The sequence below is a fragment of the Entelurus aequoreus genome, linkage group LG25, assembly GCF_033978785.1.
Source record: "Entelurus aequoreus isolate RoL-2023_Sb linkage group LG25, RoL_Eaeq_v1.1, whole genome shotgun sequence".
NCBI classification, from domain to species: domain Eukaryota; kingdom Metazoa; phylum Chordata; class Actinopteri; order Syngnathiformes; family Syngnathidae; genus Entelurus; species Entelurus aequoreus.
The window spans coordinates 36,496,897-36,520,189 of NC_084755.1; the positions used below are offsets into that span (position 1 = coordinate 36,496,897).

The 23,293-nt window shown below is 38.4% G+C and overlaps 2 protein-coding genes across 3 annotated transcripts in view; both read right to left on the reverse strand.

The window, feature by feature from the left end:
• Positions 1-474: 474 nt before the first annotated feature.
• On the reverse strand, positions 475-5,168 carry timm29 (translocase of inner mitochondrial membrane 29). The gene is made up of 3 exons (XM_062036964.1): positions 5,051-5,168; positions 4,866-4,973; positions 475-1,226 (listed from the first exon to the last, which is right to left on the reverse strand). The coding sequence occupies exons 1-3, from the start codon at positions 5,130-5,132 to the stop codon at positions 637-639; spliced, it is 780 nt and encodes a 259-aa protein (XP_061892948.1). The 5' UTR covers positions 5,133-5,168; the 3' UTR covers positions 475-636.
• An 8,143-nt stretch (positions 5,169-13,311) lies between these two features.
• carm1 (coactivator-associated arginine methyltransferase 1) overlaps positions 13,312-23,293 on the reverse strand; it is a 74,052-nt gene continuing 64,070 nt past the window's right edge. The window contains exons 15-16 of one of the 2 annotated variants that reach the window (XM_062036962.1): positions 17,139-17,207; positions 13,312-17,025 (exon numbers count right to left, since the gene is read on the reverse strand). In XM_062036962.1, coding sequence (XP_061892946.1) covers positions 16,886-17,025; positions 17,139-17,207 — 209 coding nt within the window. In that variant the 3' untranslated portion in view covers positions 13,312-16,885. Of the gene's footprint in view, positions 17,026-17,095; positions 17,208-23,293 lie in introns of both variants that reach the window. The other variant, XM_062036963.1, reaches the window with a different exon arrangement.

A 23,293-nucleotide genomic window follows, 5' to 3' on the forward strand; every position in this document is an offset into this window, starting at 1 on the left:
CGCCACCTCATCACAGGGCCACAATGCAAAATAACAAAGAAAATGTAAAATAAAGAAAACGTTGCAAAATAACAAGGAAAACGTTGCGAAATAAGGAAAATGTTGCAAAAATGACAAAGAAAACGTTGCAAAATGACATGCAAAATGACAAAGAAAATGTTGCAAAATAAAAAAAAAGGTTGCAAAATAAAGAAAAGGTTGCAAAATGTCAAAGAAAATGTTGCAAAATAAAAAAAAGGTTGCAAAATAAAGAAAAGGTTGCAAAATGTCAAAGAAAATTTTGCAAAATAAAGAAAAGGTTGCAAAATGACAAAGAAAATGTTGCAAAATAAAGAAAAGGTTGCAAAATGTCAAAGAAAATTTTACAAAATAAAGAAAAGGTTGCAAAATGACAAAGAAAACAATGCAAAATAAAAAATAAAAAAACTACAATAAAGAAGTATTATAAGTGTATTAATATTAATTATTCGAACATTTCAGCTTTTTCCCGGTATAACACATTTATTGATACATGATTGAATTCTCTGCATTCTTCAAGAGTTACATAATACGCCGTTCTTGATAAAGCAAACGGCGACCAGTTCAACATGTCATCTGCCTGAATATTGGCTTTTTTTGTCCATCCTTAACACGGATCTACTTCTCAGCTTCTAGTTTCAGCGCTAACCAGGACTCTCTGTGCAGCCGCTCATTCAACTCCACCTCTTGAACACTGGGTGGCGTTGTTGCTTGCATATGCGCAGGCAGGCGCGTGAATTCATCTTCGTTAACGTCAAAGTTCGCCATCTTTGAGTCCAAAACCCACCAGCGGCCAGCAAAGCCCACGTCCATGACCCGCCCAGGTAAGTTCCTCCAAAGTACAGACAAACTGGAACACTGAGCTTCGTAGAGCGTGCTGTCAGGGTCGTGGTCGGCAAAATAAACCAGAGATAGTAATCCCAGGTTGATGTGCCGCAGGCGGCCCTCATTGCGGAGCTGAAGCAGATTTTGCACGTGTTTATCGGAGGTTCCGCTGCGGATCCACGAGGACAGCAGACCCAGCTGACCGGAGCGCTCCAGCAGAGCGGCGTCAAAGGAAGATCTATCGGGTTTGGAGAAGAAACACGCTAATGCTCCCCCGAGCAGAGAGACGTAGACCGATGCTTTGACCGGACGCTCGTACATGCCAACAAGCATTTCCCGGCAAGCTTCTTTGTAGTCGGAGGCCAGACCGCGACTCCAGACACCTAAACCACAGGAAAAGATGCGGGTCAAAATGATTCCTCTGTGGCACAATCCAAAACAGGGCCTGTGGAACCCACAAATATATTTCATTCAGTTTTATTGGCCATCCAATTCTTTATCAGGGGAGAATCCAGAATAATTTCTACGATTATCCATGTGTTTATAAGTGTGAGATAGAAACATACAAACACATTTCATAGTCTGTAGTAGGATTGTCCCGATACCAAAATGTATTTAGATACTTTTCAAATTAAAGGGAAAATGTCATTATTGGCTTAATTTTAACATACAATCTTATGATACTAAGGGTGTAACGGTACGTGTATTTGTATTGAACCGTTTCGGTACGGGGGATTCGGTTCGGTTCGGAGGTGCACCGAACGAGTTACCACACGGACATATTAAGTAGCGTACCGCACGTTGTGTAAACAATGCACACTGAGGCACAACACACGGCATGCTAGCAAGGACCGGGCTACTACAACATGTAAAAGCCAGAGCTGGAAGACCCTCCTGCCTCGTTAAGATCTCCCGTTTGGGAACATTTGGGTTTCGCGGTGCGATACAACAATGGATAACATCGCTTCAACGAAGAGAAAGACAAACAAACACAGCTCCCACCGCATTCAAGCAGCCTCTCCTCGGCGAGTCAGGCAGGGCTAAAGCAAGAACAAATGTTTTTATAGCAGCAGATTTAAGACCATATTGCATTAAAAACTAGATTTTGAGCCACTTCTATGGTGGAAGAACAATGAGCCCATATATCCTCTTACTGCCAAGTTAGCCAGGCACTACCTCGCCATACCTGCTACCTCCGTGCCCAGTGAAAGGGTATTTTCCACAGCTGGAGACATTTTAACTGCAAGCAGGTATACTCTTCCATTCTAGATTTTCTAGAGTGTTTGATTATCACATCACTCTAAATGTATAGACTATAAAGTTCACAAACATAAAGAGTGATGCTGGAGGGCCAGGCCAATCTTTCCTTATCTCTAAATCAGGGGTCACCAACCTTTTTGAAAGCAAGAGCTACTTCTTGGGTACTGATTAATGCGAAGGGCTACCAGTTTGATACACACTTAAATAAATTGCCAGAAATAGCCAATTTGCTCAATTTACTTTTAACTCTATGTTATTATTAATAATTAATGATATTTACACTTAATTGAACGGTTTAAAAGAGGACAAAACACACAAAAAAAAACGACAATTAAATTTTGAAACATAGTTTATCTTCAATTTCGACTCTTTAAAATTCAAAATTCAACCGAAAAAAAGAAGAGAAAAAATAGCTAATTCGAATCTTTTTGAAAAATGTTATAAAAATAATTTATGGAACATTAGTAATTTTTCCTGATTAAGATTAATTTTAGAATTTTGATGACATATTTTAAATAGGTTAAAATCCAATCTACACTTTGTTAGAATATATAACAAATTGGACCAAGCTATATTTCTAACAAAGACAAATCATTATTTCTTCTAGATTTTCCGGAACAAAAATTTTAAAAGAAATTCAAAAGACTTTGAAATAAGATTTAAATTTGATTCTACAGATTTTCTAGATTTGCCAGAATATTTTTTTTAAATTTTAATCATAATAAGTTTGAAGAAATATTTCACAAATATTCTTCGTCGAAAAAACAGAAGCTAAAATGAAGAATTAAATTAAAATGTATTTATTATTCTTTACAATAAAAAAAATTTATTTACTTGGACATTGATTTAAATTGTCAGGAAAGAAGAGGAAGGAATTTAAAAGGTAAAATGGTATATGTGTTTAAAAATTCTAAAATCATTTTTAAGGTTGTATTTTTTCTCTAAAATTGTCTTTCTGAAAGTTATAAGAAGCAAAGTAAAAAAATTAATGAATTTATTTAAACAAGTGAAGACCAAGTCTTTAAAACATTTTCTTGGATTTTCAAATTCTATTTGAGTTTTGTCTCTCTTAGAATTAAAAATGTCGGGCAAAGCGAGACCAGCTTGCTAGTAAATAAATAAAATTTAAAAAATAGAGGCAGCTCACTGGTAAGTGCTGCTATTTGAGCTATTTTTAGAACAGGCCAGCGGGCTACTCATCTGGTCCTTACGGGCTACCTGGTGCCCGCGGGCACCGCGTTGGTGACTCCTGCTCTAAACTAAAACTGGGGAAATGTGTAGTGTTCTGGGCTTCAGTACAGTGTTGATGTCCTGAAGACATGATTTTATTTCACAATTCCTTGAGAGAAAAAAACACCTGGTTAGGCATGTGTATAGCAGTATGTGTGCTGTATATATTGACATGACATATTATCATGTCATGTGTGCCTTCCTCGGGTGAAGCCAGATTTACAGCTATGTTGTTATTATGCGGTTTGTTACTTATGTATGTTATGTTGCAGCTATTTCAAATACTTTTGTCAATTTGTTCTGGCCCGAAATAAATTGACCCTTTGAAACATATCTTTGTCTTTGTGTGTTGTATGTAGACCACATTGTTTGTGTGTTGTATGTAGACCACATTGCTTAGCAGAGTTCAGTGATGTAAATGCATGTCAAGTTGATCAACAGATTGTATTATTCTCCAGTGCAATAACAGTACTGAAATGAAGACTAAAAGGGCATTAATGGGAGCCTTAAAACATTTAAAAAAAAAAGAAAAAAGTAACTAAATAGTTACTTTTCATAGTAGCGCATTACTTTTTGGTGTAAGTAACTGAGTTAGTAATTCATTCTTAAAGTAATCTTACTTATCTCATCATATGAAATATGACTTACTTCACCAATTATTATTATCGAATTCTTACCATTATTTATTTATTTATTTTTATTGTGATTACTTATGGAGTTTATTGTGAATAAATTGTGAACAGGAAGTGAACAAAAAGTTTAGCAACTGTTATGTAAAGAAAAGGGGCAGGATTAAATAAGCTCTGCTTCTTCCTACTCCTTTTCGAACATGTTGAAAATAGAAATTGGAAATTGTGATGTATCATGTCGTATGCTTGCATGTTCCAAATAAACTCAAACTAGTTGCTGGTTTGCAGTAACTAACCCAACACTGCTTGTTACCCACTTTTCATTTAAATACATCTTAAAGTGCTACAATACAAACCAATATTTGATACAAAAAAAACTTAGCTATTAAAACAGATAACATACTAAGACTAAATCACTAGAAGAAACACAAAACATGCTTAATAGTGTTCTAACAGTGTGTCTATTTAAAACAAATAAGTTAGTCAAAATAAATGTGTGTGTAAGTCCCTTTTGACCACATTGAACAATATCACGATAATAAAGATAACCGTGATAATTTTAGGTCACGATAATCGCGGCATGACATTTTTATATATCCGTCTGAACTCTGGTGAAGTTATGCTGCAAAATATAAACAGCGGCAGTACACAAACAATGACAGCTAACTTTTTTTTATTTTGAAATGCAACATATGTGTTCATTTATAATGTTTATGTCTGGTTATTATTTAAATAATTTCCGTGTTTAAGTCGTTGGCAACTGTCGACCAGTGTTGAATATGACAAAACGAAAAAGGATAACAACACATTGTTTCCCAAATAGGCATCACAAAATACTTTAAAGATTGTTTATGACACAAAATTATATATACAGAGCTGTTAATTAAGCACGTTGTTTCTCACCTGCTTTGCTATTTTTCAGTTTTTCCCAACGACTTTTTGAGTGAGGTAGGCTTGCCGTCTCTTTCGCAGCGCAAAACATCCTCTTGGTTATCAGACGTGACGCCATGTCTGGTGTAAATGTGTTGAAATGTTATAGTGTAAATGTGCTTAAATGTTAGTGTAAATGTGTTTTTAATGGTAGTCACCGTGGTCACATGCAGTCACCTCCAGGCAACCGGGTCTGACAGCGGCACAACCCGTACTGCGCCTGCGCACTCCAGTCGCCATTTTGGAAACATTTACGGCACGTCGTCGGGGACAAAACACCATGAAAACAGGCATGACGCGAGAAATTGGGCCGCCATCTTGAAGTGGTGACGAGGAGCCGGCGAGCAGCCTAAACTGACAGTTGACGGGTAGGAAACAAAGATGGTGTTCAGCGTTTTCCTGCTCAAATGAGCGGACTGTTGAAAATAGGAATAGGGGGATTACTTTTCACAAGCAAGATTTAACATTAACGTACTATCGGTTGTATTTTGTGAAAAGAATATTACCACAGGGTTGAGAAGGCACAAAGATCTTCAATAGTACTGAAATCGTAGCCGCTAGCAAACAAGAGTATGACCATAATAGAATTGCTTGTCAATGAAATTAATTACATTAAAAAATGTCATACTTGAATAACAAAGTTGAAATAAATGATGAACATAAAGATTGTAAGACAGAATTTGGTTTTATTCTGAATCCAGTGAAACAGATTGGGGGTTTTAGCTGATATAAAGACTTTCAGGTGTTTATATTTAAGTATTTGGCAGACGCTTTTATCCAAAGCGACATACATAAAAAACAATCACTGTAAACATGATCATTTAAGGGAAGAATGTAATGCAAAATATCAATACAAAGTGTCAAGACAGAATAAACTCTCTGCTGCTGCAGCAACAGAGATACAGTCCATTGGTCCCTAAGATATGTAGATATCTAATTTATTCATATATTGTTTATGTAGGATATACGCATGTATATATAACCTAATCATATTGTTTCTTCAATTTAAAAATAGCTGACCGTTTTATTTCCCCCTTCTCTGGGATTATATTCACAGTTTTGATTTCGGACGTCTGGTCACTTATAGCATATAAGAATATTCTATTACTGTTAAGCAAACTATGAATAATAAAACACGCCAAAACATGTGTCCTTTATCATAGCTACACGTATGACAAAAAAAAGCGTGAAAATCAGTGGTATTCAGTGAGGTAAGATGAATTAAATGCGCTGACAGTTCATTGCTCCTGCCAAATGAATTGCACTGAGTGGAGCGGATCACCACTCCAAGATGGCGGCCCCGCGTCTCGTCAGCGCCAGTAGGCAGTAGCGCTCCATGCTGCGTACCCTTAGAAGATGTCTATGCAAAATACCTCACAATTCCAAAGTTCGCATATGTGGGTAATCGATAACTTGGTATTCTAAATGTATTATCCATGAATTCACTCCTATTATATGGACCTGTCATTCAAATATATGTAAAACCCAAAAATATGTATATGTATAAAAAAAAAGACAAAGTTTATAATTTTAAATCTTTCTTTGTGTACTTCTTACGTTGTATGTTTTTTTTGTCTGGATAAATGTCACATAATTTGGAAAAATATAAGCTTATTTTAATCAAAATAATTATAAATTGTGTGAGTACGAAACACATCACAAGCATGCAATCAATGAACGCACCCCTTATACTTGTCTTTATTAGAAAACTTAACAGGCATCGTAGATTATGCATGGATACACAACGTTTTGGCAGTACAGTATTTACAAGGTGTGTTGTATGGAGGTTAATGTGTGTCTTATTTAAAAATGTACATTATTTAACGCTGGTAATTTCACTGAATAAAACATTGTGAGCACAATTTGTGTTTCTAAAAATTCAGTTTGTTAAAACAGTGTTTAAAAATTCAGTCCGGAAAATATTCATTGCTTCAAAACTCAAGAGGGTGTCTGTCACGTGACCCATATCACATGACTGCAAACTTGACACCTCATTGGCTGGTTTTTGATTGATTAATTGATTGAAACTTTTATTAGTAGATTGCACAGTGCAGTACATATTCCGTACAATTGACCACCAAATGGTAACACCCAAATACGTTTTTCAACATGTTTAAGTCAGGGTCCACTTAATTAAATTGATTCATAAATTGGTTCTGAGACAGGCTCGATCGTGTTTTATTCCCCCGTAAGTGGGTCTTGAGTTTTAAAGAAACAAATATTTCTGCATTAGTTTTTAGACTAAAATTACACAGTCAATTTTAAATCAAACAAACGACATTTTTAAACACATTGTTTTATTTAAAAAAAAACAAAAAACATGCACCTGGGGATAGGTTGATTGGCAACACTAAATTGGCCCTAGTGTGTGAATGTTGTCTGTCTATCTGTGTTGGCCCTGCGATGAAATGCCGACTTGTCCAGGGTGTACCCCGCCTTCTGGCCGAATGCAATCCACTAACCACGTTAAACCCAGATTCCGATCTAACAAAAGGTCTTAACTCATTCTCCTTCTATGCCACATCAATATGGAATGCACTCCCAACTGGTGTAAAAGAAAGGGCATCTCTATCCTCCTTCAAAACCGCACTAAAAGAACACCTCCAGGCAACTACAACCCTAAACTAACACCCTCCCTTCCACATCCCCGGATTGTAAACAATCAAATGTAGATACTTATTCTTATGCTTTCTGATCTCTCTCTCTCTATGTCCACTTCTTGCTGTACATATCCTACCAAGTCAGACCTACACTGTTTCAATGTCCATTTCTCTGATGATGCAATTGTTGATAACTGAAGTGTTGATATCAACCAAACCTAACCCCCCCCCCCCTCCACATCCCACACCCCGTATTGTAAATAATTCAATGTATATACTCTGATGACTATTTTGTGTGATGACTGTATTATGATGATAGTATATATTCGGAACAATTTCCCTTGTGGATCATTAAAGTTTGTCTAAGTCTATTTGTATCATGAATCAATTTAAGTGGACCCTGACTTAAACAAGTTGAAAAACTTATTGGGGTGTTACCATTTAGTGGTCAATTGTACGGAATATGTACTGTACAATCTACTAATAAAAGTTTCAATCAATCAATCAAAGCTGAGATAGGCTCCAGCACCCCCCGAGACCCCAAAAGGGACAAGCGGTAAAAAATGGATGGATGCATGTTTTATTCAGTGAAACTTTGCATAACTCAAACGGTGTTCGAAAAAAATCTTTCGTAGTTAAAACACAAATTAACCTTCATAGCTTTGTCCAGATTTGTTTGCCCCAGAGAAGAGTCATCCTGGATTTGACCTACTGTACTTCTTTACAATGTAGGTAGAGAATAACTTTTCCACAGACCTTAATTGCAGCTGCCAGAAGCTTCTGGAAGAAGAGCAATAAGCTCCTGTTGGGTTCCCTTCTGCCTCCTACAGTACTGTCGGCCTCCGCCATGGTACCAAGTCAGCAATACTGAATGAGTGCAACATTTCCTAGTGATAGCAAACAGAGTGTGGAAAGTTACAATGTATAATAATAAAAGCCTCTGCAGAGGGACCGCAACATGACAACATAAACTGAATTTGAACACGATCTTATAGCACTTTTTCTGATGACCGTGGTGGGGCTCACACTTGCCTACCTTAGTCATTGTCGTACAGGGGTGTCCAAAAAGCGGGCCCGGGATCGGCCATTTGCAGACCACGGCTCGAATTCTGTTGGCCCGCCACATATTGCCGAAATAAAATAAAATACAAAACTGTAAACATGCAAGGAAAAAAAAAAGAGCAAAAATAAGTAATGTAATGAGAAAAACCTGCCATTTTAATACCAATAACTAATCAGACACTTTGTCACATATAACACAACGCTGAGGCCATGTTTTATCTTTATATATGTATCGTGTTTGTAGCATTTTTTTTTTTTTATAAAAAAAAATTCAAAATGACCCTTACATATTTTGACCTCCTTAAAAAAAAGTTAGGACACCCCTGCAGTAGTACTACATCAGACGCCTTAGGATTTGTCTCGCTGGCTTTTTATGGGATTGTTGTGGCCTGTCATGTGGGATTTCATGGCAGTTTTATCATAGTTGCGGCAAAAAAGGACGTTTTGAGGCTTATATTTTCAAGAACATTTAAATTGTGAATTTTTCAAATTTTTGAATCAATTTTCTGAGTATGGTTATATTTCAATCAATGTTTATTTATATAGCCCTAAATCACAAGTGTCTCAAAGGGCTGCACAAGCCACAACGACATCCTCGGTTCAGAGCCCACATAAGGGCAAGGAAAAACTCACAACCCAGTGGGATGTCAATGTGAATGACTATGAGAAACCTTGGAGAGGACCGCAGATGTGGGTGACACTCCCCCCCCCCTTTAGGGGAGACCGGATGCAATGGACGTCGAGTGGGTCTAGCATAATATTGTGAAAGTCCAGTCCATAGTGGATCTAACATAATAGTGAGAGTCCAGTCCATAGTGGATCTAACATAATAGTGAGAGTCCAGTCCATAGTGGATCTAACATAATAGTGAGAGTCCAGTCCATAGTGGATCTAACATAATAGTGAGAGTCCAGTCCATAGTGGATCTAACATAACAGTGAGAGTCCAGTCCATAGTGGGGCCAGCAGGAGACCATCCCGAGCAGAGACGGGTCAGAATTTAGTATTATATTTCAGGGCCTTGATTTTTAATCTAATAATGTTGGGAGTAGTGCTGCCATTTTACCACCCGGGGGCATTCCCATCTTAGTGGGTGAAACGGTAAGGCAGGCATTCTAGTCTGGCTTCAGTCACCCTGGATTTTCACTGGATGCGTAACGGTAGCGGACTTTTCAACTTTCCGATACCGTTCCGCATTGCTGCGCTAAATATACGCAGAGTTTTTACGTTTGCCGGTCGCTGCAACATAGCAGCTCAATTCAGCTAAAATCTGCTTGTGTTGGACAGGAAGTCATGCCCGAACACAAAATAAAAAAATGAACCGGTTTGCTTTTGAAATAAAATACTCTGTGCTCAAGGCGGATTAAACTTTACCCTTTGGAGGCCATTGCAGAAAACTCAAGACAGTTGACGTGCACGTGTGAGGACTACTCAGGGACGTGTTTGATTGGCGAAAATCATGTTTAGGCAAAACGTGCACAAAAAATGTCAACGTTTCAAAGCTGTGTATAATTAATTCACAGGGATTGGTTGAATTTGCGTGCGCTGGTGCGTATGCAACATTGACCAATCCTAGAGGGTCTGACAGTGCAGTTTTTGAGTCACATTGGGTTTGTCCATACAGTCAGGGATATTTTTTGATAGGACCGTGTGGACAAATAACTGTCAAAAACAAAATACAAAGTTGGCGTTTAAATTCAATCCTTTTCATTACTACTGTAATACTGCAGCTCGTTTAACACTGATTACTTCTCAAAGTAGTCTCACTTTAAAAATATTTATTTTCTAAAAAAACAAGTGTTTATTGGATTTGCATTGAACATGTGCAGCATCACCGTTTCCCCTCAAAGACGTAACACAACAAATAATAAATGGAAGCAAAAAAAGGTAACTGGAACCAAAAGAATGCAGCGGAGTCTTGGCAGAGTCAACGGTACCAGACTTATGACCTCACCTTGTTTAGCCATGTAAAACATGTGCAACACATTTTATTGTACAGTTCAACTTGTCTGATGGTCTAAAACCTGCTTAAAAAGTGAGCTAATTACCTGATCAACACTTGGCTACTGCCCGTTAAATAAACAGGATACATGAATTCATTCAAGTAAAACCAGTATAAAATAATTGAGGAAAAGTGGAGGAAATAATGATTTGTTTTTCTGCTGATTTTGTAAGTTTACCCACCTACACAGACATAACCAGTTTATAATTTAGTGGTAGGTTTATTTTAACATAGCAAAATAACAAAAATAGGATATATAAATTAGTATGTATTTGCTTAAGAGAAATAGGTATTTAACTTTCACGGACCAATAGTCCAAGAAGCACACAAATTAGTCCTATCGGATCTGTCAGTAGCCACTGCCTACCTAGATATTAATGTCAAAAACTCAGAGTCCATGTTTAACTTCCATATGGAGTGAGCTTTTCAGTTGTCCAGACACTCCTAGTCAGCCTTGCTGCCGCCTTCCAGATTCGTTCGTTCAACTCACTTTCAAGGAAGAGGGTTGTCAACTGTAGAGCCCTGATACACAAACTCACTGCGTTCATCTCAATAGCCCATAATGCTTACAGCAGGTGGCTTATACCATCACCTGGGTCCTCTTTAGGCTGATTGATTGGCCAAAGAAATTGCACGCTATAGCAAAAGCAGTTCAAACAGCTGCAAAACCTCGTCTGCAAAAAGAAGATCCCGCAGAAGTCTCATCTGGACTTTAGAGTTGGCTCCGAGTCGGGAGAGGTTGAAAAGGTTTCCGTCAGATCTGGTGTGAGGATAAATGCCCCATGTGGCTGTTTCGACGAGTGTGCTTGATCAGTATAGAAAAAACAATGTCACAGCCCTATTTGACTCCACTGGTGATGTTGAACAGCTAAGATGTTTTGCCATCGAGAAAAGATCGGATCAAACTGAGCAGAGTAGGCAAATGAACCCTGTGCAACATATGTAACACACTGATGCCTCCATTTTCATAATTGTTGTGTTTTCAGGGCATTCAATTGATCGCAACTGGATTGTTTGGTTTGTCTTGGAAGACATTTCGCCTCTCATCTGAGTAGGCTTCACCAGGCCATGCTCATAGACTTGGATTGATTAAATCTGATCGGACCAATCTAAGTCTAAGAACATGCACTGATGAAGCCTACTCAGATGAGAGGCAAAACGTCTTTTAAGGCAAACCAAACAATCCAGTTGCGTTTGATTGAATGCTCCGAGATGACAATGACCTGGATGAATGACATCCATCATTTTCTTGGGATTAAATTATTTGCCCCAGTTTTTATATACCATATCGGTTATCTTTGGCAAGTTAGTCTCCTTGCCCACATATCATTCTGCAGACTCAAATGCCCAAACAAAGAACCACATAAGTTGGCAACTCGGTCTATTTGTGTTATTAATACACCGCTTAACGGTGTTTGTAACATATTTACTACAAACGTGCCTGTGTTCGTAACTCTCCATCTGAAAGTCATTCTTCCTTAGTTCCTGAGCCCCTCTCTGACACCATCACTGGTCGACTGTAGTTCTACAGTCTGAGCTTTTTATAATACGGTTTTTGTAACATATTTACTACAAACGTGCCTGTGTTCGTAACTCTCCATCTGAAAGTCATTCTTCCTTAGCTCCTGAGCCCATGTCTGACACCATCACTTATCGACTCTGTAGTTCTACAGTCTATGAGCTTTTTATAATAGAGTATGGCTGCAAAATAAGCCACCATGGGACCAAAGAAAGAGTGAGAAACACTAGTGAATTCAAGAAATAACTCATAGTACAGTACCAAAGTGTGGCTCTCCCCTCCCTTCCCATTGTTGTCTTTGCCAGGAATAATCTTCAATAAAAGATCAAAGTGGCGTTAAAGGTTCATTTAACCATTGCATGTATCTTTTTATATGTATTTCACAATGTTTTCAGCATGTGCAGTGCATCCGGAAAGTATTTGCAACGCTTCTTTTTTCACATTTTGTTACGTTACAGCCTTATTCCAAAAAGGAAATAATGTATTAAAAAAACACATGTACATAAGCATTCATAGCCTTTGCTCAATACTTTGTTGATGTACCCTGGGCAGAAATTATAGCCTTGAGTATTTTTGAATACGAATGCCACAAGCTTGGCACACCTATCTTAGGGAAATTGGGCCCATCCTCTTTGCAGCACCTCTCAAACTCCAAGTTGGAGGTGAAGCGTTGGTTTTCATCCAGGATGTCTCTGTACATTGCTGCATTCATCTTAGTCTAGTCAGGGAGGTGACCAAGAACCCGATGGTCACTCTGTCAGAGCTACAGCATTCCTCTGTGGAGAGAGAACCTTCCAGAAGGACAACGATTCAGTAATCAGGCCTGTATGGTAGAGTGGCCAGACGGAAAACAATTCTTAGTAGTTTTTCCAATATGTACCTGAAAAATGCTCAGACCATTAGAAACACGAGACAAAGATTGAAGTCTTTGGCATGAATGCCAGGCATCATGTTTGAAGTAAACCAGGCAGCGCTCATTACCAGGCCAATACCATCCCTACAGTGAAGCATGGTGGTGGCAGCATCATGCCGTGGGGATGTTTTTCGGCGGCAAGAACAGGGAAACTAGTCAGGATAGAGGGACAGATGAATGCAGCAAAGCACAGAGACATACTGGATAAAAACAAACACTTCTCCTCCACCCTGATGAAGCTTGAGAGGTGCTGCAAAGAGGAATGGGTGATACTGCCCTAAGATGTGTGCCATGCTTATGGCATCGTATTCAGAAAGACTTGAGACTCTACTTGCTGCCAAAAGTGCATCAAGAACGTTTTGAGTAAAAGCTGTGAATACTTATGTACACTACCGTTCAAAAGTTTGGGGTCACCCAAACAATTTTGTGGAATAGCCTTTATTTCCAAGAACAAGAATAGACTGTCGAGTTTCAGATGAAAGTTCTCTTTTTCTGGCCATTTTGAGCGCTTAATTGACCCCACAAATGTGATGCTCCAGAAACTTAATCTGCTCAAAGGAAGGTCAGTTTTGTAGCTTCTGTAATGAGCTAAACTGTTTTCAGATGTGTGAACATGATTGCACAAGGGTTTTCTAATCATCAATTAGCCTTCTGAGCCAATGAGCAAACACATTGTATCATTAGAACACTGGAGTGATAGTTGCTGGAAATGGGCCTCTATACACCTATGTAGATATTGCACCAAAAACCAGACATTTGCAGCTAGAATAGTCATTTACCATATTAGCAATGTATAGAGTGTATTTCTTTAAAGTTAAGACTAGTTTAAAGTTATCTTCATTGAAAAGTACAGTGCTTTTCCTTCAAAAATAAGGACATTTCAATGTGACCCCAAACTTTTGAACGGTAGTGTACGTGTGATTTTTATTTTTATAAATTTGCAAAATTAAAAAAAAAACGTTTCACATTGTCAATACGGGGTATTGTGTGTATATTTTAAGGACAAAAATGAACTATTTGACTTTGGAATAAGGCTGTAATGAAACGAAATGTGGAAAAAGTGAAGCATTATAAATACTTTGAATCCCTAAATTGGATTTGGGAATTGGGAAAAATTGCTTAGATTTCCGTACAATTTGGTCTTTTTGAACATACCGTATTACTAACAAAAGCCGAGGTACCATTGTGCAATTATTAAAAATAAAAATAAAAATATACACTTGATGTCAAGAGAGTTGGGACAATATTTGCCAAAGAAAAAATGGTCAAACAATTCACTGTAATGGACTGGGATCCTGCTGTGCCCACAAGGTCGCTTGCTCAAGAAGGAACAGGCACAGGCCGGTCTGTTTGCCAATGAACATCTGAATAATTTACAGAAGGCCTGGGAGAATGCAATCAGATGAGACCAAAATTGAGCTCTTTGGCATCAACCCGACATTTGGAAGGAGAGTAATGCGGGGAAAGAACATCCCTAGTGTGTAACATGCAGGTGGAAATATTGTGCTCTAAACGTCCAAGGTTGTGGAAGCAGCACAGCAATAACCAAAAAAAGTAAGACCAAGGCAATAAAGGAGTGGCCCAAGACGAAGCACATTAAGATGCTGCAGTGGAGTACCCCCCCTTACCGTATTTCCATAGAAAACCTGCAGAGAGCTGAAATTCTAACCCCTGATTTCCACAAGATGCGAAACGGCTGTGGAACGTCAACGCCACGACGGCCGACTATTTACGTTTTTATTCAAGTCAGTGTGTCCATTTCCACTGCCTGCAGTTCGGCACCGTAATGGTGGTGACGTTTCGCATCCGTGCATTAAATATACGCAAAAGCTTCTATATTTGCCAGTCAATTGAACAAAATTCTGCTAGTTTTGTAGAGGAAGTAATGCCTGAATACAAAATAAATTATAGGGTACACTTTAAAAATAAAATAGTCCATATTTTATACTTTGAAACGTCCCAATGGGTGCGGACTTGTCAAAAGCTTTTCAGATGTAATTTCACCTCGTTGACGCAAATGGATGAAGACATGCCGATTCTGGAGGTCCTAACTTTAATATACAGGCATGCCCTTGTGAAATACCAGCTGATACGGGGGGATAGCTTGAGAGTGGTCTGTACGAGTTAAATAAAATGTGTGTGTACAACGCGCCAGAGATGAAGTTCTTGTTGTGTTGCTGCCAAAAACAAAGTTTCGTCCTGCAAGGCAAAATTGTTCTCTTTTTCGTGAGTCAAGTCAACACAATGCCGTCACAGACGCGCCGCCTGTGCGTAATGATGGACGGCAAGGCTTGAGACGATCCGCGGTGTTTACTTATCACGCGTATTTGCCAGATCTCGTAAAAGTCCACGCTATTTTGCTGCACCGCAACAGAATGGCGAAGGGGATTGGCGGCCGGCAGATGGCGGTGCCGTTCCGTGGCTGTTACGTTTCGCATCCTGTGAAAATCAGGGGTAAAATTGCCAAGTGACAGCCTTGAAACATTGTGGTTTTGGAGAGCATCTGTAAGAACAGGAGAAAGAAGATGTGCACAACGATGACCAACTACATAAAACATCGGACGTCTGAACTTACCAAAAAAAGTTTCTCTACCAAGTTTAACTGTGTTAAAAAAAAAAACTTATTTCACTGAATCAAATACAAAGGAATAAATAACCTTCATTTTTTCTGGACTTTATGAATATCTGTTCAAATTATGCTACCAAAAATTATCAACTGTTCATGTCTTTATTAGGGTTCTAAAGCCGGGTATTGAATAATTATTTCCTCCACTGTCACTGTGCTGAGTAAAGCTTCACTTTATTTTTTTGCTCGTAGGCAAACCAACGTAGCAACAGGATTTTTGGAGACCACACTGACACCACATCCATCTGTGATGAATGAAGCCCTATAAAGACAAACCACGCGTTGGGGTGATTTGAGAAATCCCGAGTGTCTCAATACTTTTTCACCGACAATGGATCGAAATTACAAACTTCTGTAAAAAGTACAATAATTACAAATTATAACCCTTTGAAGCAGGACAGGATATTGCAAACAGGGATTTTAATCCCTTAAATCAACATCCTTGCATGGAGCCTGCATTCAGTCAACGGGAGTGCATGCTAAAGCTAAGAATGAAGAGCTGGAACACAATCTACAGCAAAAAAACGACAATAGTAGGTGCATATTTATGTCATGGCTCAGCGTAGACGTTAAGCAACGTCTAAGGTATTGTGGGGTACATCATGACTTTATCAAGGATTGCAAATTTAAACACAAGGGTAACCGAACATTGGGTGAGGAGCAGTAAATAATTCATTGAATTATTAAAGAAGAATTGTGTATACTGCGGAATACCTTGCCATGTATACGCAAATACAGAGGCGGTGGGGCCAGTCTGTCATGGCTTAGATGATGTGATACTATTAAAGGCCGAGTGTAGCTCATGATGCAATAAAGAACTGTCGTTAAGAACCGCCTCCAGCAGCTGGTGTTGAATTCACTTCTGATAACCATGATCACGAGAGAAACAAGAAGCAAGTTGTGACAATAAGGAGAAATTGTTGCGCTGGATGGCATGAGGTGGAGAGAATACAAATGCTGCACCTAAACAGTGCATCAGTGTGCAACGGCCCTTAGGATTCGTAAAAACAAGGACGTTTTAGCCATTGTTACAATGAGTCTGGACGGATATGAGTGCTTGAATGTACAATAATTGATAGACAAAATATAATTAAAATGTTTAAACAAGGAGAGGAGTGCCAAGAGAGCACTAGTTTTGGTATTGGCTATGGTCCATGGATCAATTACGGCTTAGGACAGGTGAGGGCTAAGTTTTTTGTTTGTTTTTTTTACAGGCAATTGTTTGTCATGCAGAGGTGGGCAAGTTAAAGGGGTCTTTGCAAAGTCTTCATCCTAACTGCCATAATGCATGGTGTTGCTAGGTATGACCATTGGAGATGCCATAGAGATTGCAGCACCCCCCATGGTGAACTGGTTGGTGACCGGATAGTAATTACCACTGCTACTGGGACCTGACTGGCCTGCTGTGGCTCCTGGAAAAAACAACAACAAATTACATTCAAGATTCCCTCTGGCTCTTCATGATAATTACATGCTGCTTACCAATGTGGGTTTCTCTACAGAGGTGATTATTAACTGGACATACCCTGGACAATTCCTGTGCTCATGATGGAGCCCATCCTGGAGTGGGTGTGGTTCACAATACCTGTGTTGACTGGAAGAGAAAAGTATGGTCAAGTATGTGTGTAGCACTATATTACAGTTTCTTAGGCCCATTGCAGTCATATCAAAACGTTATGTTATCTAACAGCAGTCAAAACAGGAAATCCCCAGTCAAATCTTTGACTGGCATTGTATGTGGAGGACACAAATCCATCAAACTTCTAGCTAGTTCTATATTGTCAAATAAAGCCATAGGTGTAACTGGGGAGTCAGCAGTGGACCCTCTAAAGTCAAATATTTGATCAGTGAAACAACTCAACAGTTCTATCAGTGTTTCCCATATATATATACAGTATATATATATTATATATTATATCCTTCACACTTGTGAAGGACATAATGTCATGGCTGTCTTGAGTTTCCAATCATTTCTGCAACTCTTATTTTTTGTGGTAGAGTGATTGGAGCACATACTTGTTGGTCACAAAAAACATTCATGAAGTTTGGTTCTTTTATGAATTTATTATGGGTCTACTGAAAAGGTGAGCAAATCTGCTGGGTCAAAAGTATACATACAGCAACATACATTATGAATTTTGGTGATGTAGAAAAGTTACAATCAAATCAAATTAGCTTCATGGCATGGCCTCTTAACTTCATGTGAGTGATTATGATTGACGACACCCGTTGACTTCTCTGAGCCCATTTAAATAGGGCTAATGTGATGCAGTCATTAGACTCGGTTACAAACGCGACAATGGGAAAGTCAAAGGAACTCAGCACAGATCTGAAAAAATAAATCATTGACTTGAACAAGTCAGGAAAGTCACTTGGAGCCATTTCACAGCAGTTTAAGGTTCCAAGAGCAACTGTTCGTAAGTATAAAGTGCATGGCACAGTTTTGTCACTGCCGCAATAAGGAAGAAAACACAATCTATCACCTGCTGCTGAGAGAAAATTGGTCAGGATGATCAAGAGTCAACCGAGAACCACCAAAAAGCAGGTCTGCAATAAATTGGAAGCTGCTGGAACACAGGTGTCGGTGTCCACAGTCAAGCATGTTTTGCATCGCTATGGACTGAGAGGCTACCATGCAAGAAGGAAGCAAGCAACATCTTAAAGCTCGTCTAAAGTTTGCTGCTGATCACATGGACAAAGATAAGACCTTCTGGAGGAAAGTTCTGTGGTCAGATGAAACAAAAATTGAGCTGTTTGGCCACAATACCCAGCAATATGTTTGGAGGAGAAAATGTGAGGCCTTTAATCCCAAGAACACCATTCCTACCGTCAAGCATGGTGGTGGTAGTAGTATGATCTGGGCATGTTTTGCTGCCAATGGAACTGGTGCTTTACAGAGAGTAAATGGGACAATGAAAAAGGAGGGTTACCTCCAAATTCTTCAGGACAACCTAAAATCATCAGCCTGGAGGTTGGGTCTTGGGCGCAGTTGGGTGTTCCAACAGGACAATGACTCCAAACACATGTCAAAAGTGGTAAAGGAATGGTTAAATCAGGCTAGAATTAAGGTTTTAGAATGGCATTCCCAAAGTCCTGACTTAAACCCCATTGACAACATGTGGACAATGCTGAAGAAACAAGTCCATGTCAGAAAACCAACAAATTAAGCTGAACTGCACCATTTTTTTAATGAGGAGTGGTCAAAAATTCATCAAAAAGCTTTTGGATGGCTACCAAAAGCGCCTTATTGCAGTGAAACTTGCCAAGGGACATGTGAGCAAATATTAACATTGCTGTATGTATACTTTTGACCCAGCAGATTTGCTCACATTTTCAGTAGACCCATAATAAATTCATAAAAGAACCAAACTTCATGAATGTTTTTTTGTGACAAAATATGTGCGCCAATCACTCTATCACCAAAAAATAAGAGTTGTAGAAATTATTGGAAACTCTAAGACAGCCATGACATTATGTTCTTTACGAGTGTATGTAAACTTTTGACCACGACTGTACAGTATATGTCCGTAGTGTAGATGGCCTTGTAGTTCAGAGGGATCAGCGTTTCCAACTTATATGACATTTATCGAGGAATAGATATTATTGCTAGCAATGTTCCCTCTATTTTTGTGTGTGTGAGCAAACCCAAAAACTCCCTGAGCATTCAGTGGAGCACATGTGAACAACATCAGATGTGCACACTTTGGCCATACCAGCAGCACACCTGTCTCAAACCTGACATCACAATTAAAATATGTTATCACTATAATCTGTGAAGTCATCTCTATTAGATTATTTTCTGATGTATATGATTTGGCCCACTTACAGTGAAAATAACCAAAAAAATTGTGTCTTTCATGAACTTTGTACTAGTATTACTGTATATGTCTGGGTGGGGATCTTTATTTGGAAAGAATTTGGACACCTTTCAAAGATCATCTTTAGTTCCCCTTAAAACATTCACATTTTGCACAATGAGATGTAATCATGGGATAAAATGTACATTCCTGTTACTTTCTGTCAGTAATATATATATCTTTGTTAACATCTTTAGTTCCCCTTAAAACATTCACATGTTGCACAATGAGATGTAAGCATGGGATAAAATGTACATTCCTGTTACTTTCTGTGTGTAAAATATATCTTTTTATCAACATTTCTGTAATCTAGTAAGAGCATTTCATGATTAATATCCATAAGATAACATTCCTAATAAATGAATAAGCACACATCTGATTGGGGAATCATAGTGTAACAACCTGGAATTTACACTTTGTGTGGTGTTTAGTTGTCAATACTTTTTTTGTAGCTGTAAACACATCACTAAGTGCCATGAGTGTGTGTTGGCGCAAGTGAGAAAGTGCGAGCAGCTGCTGCTGAAAGATGACAAAGAGTTGGTTTGAGCCTCGTTTGTACGGCAGACAATGACCAGTTTTGCCAATTAGAAGGTTTTTTTAATAATATTTTTGGCGTGGTTACGGCCGACAGATGCTCAATAAAGTGATGGATGGAATTCCTGTCCTCCTTAAGGCGCCTCGGCAGACGTTATAATAATTAAAAAGTGTTGACAAACATTGTTTTGTCTGTTGTGTCCGCTTGAAGTCAGCAGTCACTCACAATTGCATTGCAAAATCATACAGAATCAATTGTTATGGGTTTATTTTGTTTACAGTTCAGATGGGATGGGAATTTATGCGCGGCATAGATTTGCTGTGCGCAGAAGACGCGTGAGCAGTGGGCAATTGTGCAGACGGGCACATTAGGTGGAACGTTGATGACTAGTTATTAGTATTAGAGATGGTAATATAGCGGCGTGTGTGTGAGTACATGTTTTTATTGTTTTGTGACTGTTTTTGTCAGTCCACGTTGTGATGCTCCATGTCTTCAGTCACATAAGGCAGTGTTTTTCAACCTTTTTTGAGCCAAGACACATTTTTTGCGTTGAAAAAATCCGGAGGCACACCACCAGCAGAAATCATTAAAAAAACGAAACTGAGTTGACAGTAAAAAGTCGTTGTCGCAATTGTTGGATATGACTTCAAACCATAACCAAGCATGCATCACTATAGCTCTTGTCTCAAAGTAGGTGTACTGTCACCACCTGTCACATCACGCCGTGGCTTATTTTTAGTTTTCTGCTGTTTTCCTGTGTGAAGTGTTTTAGTTCTTGTCCTGCGCTCCGATTTTGGTAGCTTTTTCTCTTTTTTTGGTATTTTCCTGTAGCAGTTTCATGTTTTCCTTTAAGCGATATTTCCCCCATCTACTTTGTTTTAGCCATCAAGAATATTTCAGTTGTTTTTATCTTTATTTGTGCGGACATTGTTGATTGTCATGTCATGTTCGAATGTACATTGTGGTCGCCGTCTTTGCGCCACAGTAAGTCTTTGCTGTCGTCCAGCATTGTGTTTTTGTTTACTTTGTAGTCAGTTCAGTTCTAGTTTCGTTCTGCATAGCCTTCCCTAAGCTTCAATGCCTTTTCTTAAGGGCACTCACCTTTTGATTATTTTTGGTTAAAGCATTAAACACCTTTTTACCTGCACGCTGCCTCCCGCTGTTTCCGACATCTACAAAGCAATTAACTACCGGCTGCCACCTACTGCTATGGAAGAGTATTGCACGGTTACTCTGCGGACAGCACCGACACTCAACAACAACACATAATTTGCATACTATAAATACTGGTTTGCAAAAAATATGTTTAACCCAAATAGGTGAAATTAGATAATCTCCCACGGCACACCAGACTGTATCTGGCACAGTGGTTGAAAAACACTGACATAAGGAATGGACAATGAAGCCTCATTTAATGCATTTAGACCCCTCTTGATTGTCTTTCCAAAAAGCAACTAGCAACATTTTCTGGTCTTATTGGACACATTTTAAAGGCTAACTTGAAAGCAAATATTGCTCATAGCTATTAATGCATATTAGAAGATTATGTCATCTGCCCCGCCCAGTTCTCAACGACCCAATGCAACAGATACAGGTTTGTATGAAAACACTGTATATGGGGAAAACAGCACTACCATTACACTTTTTGCAGAAATCAGACAATCAAATGTTTTATATTTTTAATACCATTGACAAAAGCAAAAAGCAACAAGAACATGGACTTATGGTTGCTCTCAGAGGGCCAGTTGTAACTCTGAAACCAATAAACACATACCCGGTAATTTCATGCCATCTCATGTGTCTTGTGTTCTGGTGTGACAAAGTTCCTCAAATATTTGATTATCATACTTTTTTGAACCACAGATTGAGCAGAGTTTTAAAGTTACAAGTAAAAAAAAAGTAGTGGTAAGCAGATAGTCAGGTACACAACAATGGTACATTCTTTTTTTTTTTTTTTATAAACGGTTTGCTAAAAAAATAGAAAATTGTTGGATCAAATATTACATCAAAATGTGTAAAAAGTTAAGGAAAAAAAGCAATCATACTTAAGCACTTGTGTTCTTACGTGCCTCTGAGGCTGTAATAAATCCAGCACCCTAAAAAGGTGAAAACATTATATTGCACTTACACTACCGTTCAAAAGTTTGGGGTCACATTGAAATGTCCTTATTTTTTAATGAAGATAACTTTAAACTAGTCTTAACTTTAAAGAAATACACTCTATACATTGCTAATGTGGTAAATGACTATTCTAGCTGCTAATGTCTGGTTTTTGGTGCAATATCTACATAGGTGTATAGAGGCCCATTTCCAGAAACTATCACTCCAGTGTTCTAATGGTACAATGTGTTTGCTCATTGGCTCAGAAGGCTAATTGATGATTAGAAAAGCCTTGTGCAATCATGTTCACACATCTGAAAACAGTTTAGCTCATTACAGAAGCTACAAAACGGACCTTCCTTTGAGCAGATTGAGTTTCTGGAGCATCACATTTGTGGGCTCAATTAAACGCTCAAAATGGCCAGAAAAAGAGAACTTTCATCTGAAACTCGACAGTCTATTCTTGTTCTTAGAAATTAAAGCTATTCCACAAAATTGTTTGGGTGACCCCAAACTTTTGAACGGTAGTGTAAATTGTGAAAACAGCTCTACACAACATGTAATAAAATTAGGGATGTCCGATAATGGCTTTTTTGCCGATATCCGATATTGTCCAACTCTTAATTACCCATACCGATATCAACCGATACCGATATATACGGTCGTGGAATTAACACATTATTATGCCTAATTTGGACAACCAGGTATGGTGAAGATAAGGTCCTTTTTTAGAAAAAAAAACATTAAATAAAATAAGATAAATAAATTAAAAACATTTTCTTGAATAAAAAAGAAAGTAAAACAATATAAAATCAGTTACATAGGAACTAGTAATTAATGAAAATGAGTAGAATTAACTGTTAAAGGTTAGTACTATTAGTGGACCAGCAGCACGCACAATCATGTGTGCTTACGGACTGTATCCCTTGCAGACTGTATTGATACACTACCGTTCAAAAGTTTGGGGTCACCCAAACAATTTTGTGGAATAGCCTTCATTTCTAAGAACAAGAATAGACTGTCGAGTTTCAGATGAAAGTTCTCTTTTTCTGGCCATTTTGAGCGTTTAATTGACCCCACAAATGTGATGCTCCAGAAACTCAATCTGCTCAAAGGAAGGTCAGTTTTGTAGCTTCTGTAACGAGCTAAACTGTTTTCAGATGTGTGAACATGATTGCACAAGGGTTT

Coding starts and splice junctions, on each gene's coding strand:
- timm29 (XM_062036964.1), bottom strand. CDS start 5,132: ATGGCGACTGGAGTGCGCAGGCGCAGTACGGGTTGTGCCGCTGTCAGA. Junction 4,974..5,050: donor GGTGACTGCATGTGACCACG/GTGACTACCATT, acceptor CATTTACACCAG/ACATGGCGTCACGTCTGATA. Junction 1,227..4,865: donor ACTGAAAAATAGCAAAGCAG/GTGAGAAACAAC, acceptor CCTGTGGTTTAG/GTGTCTGGAGTCGCGGTCTG.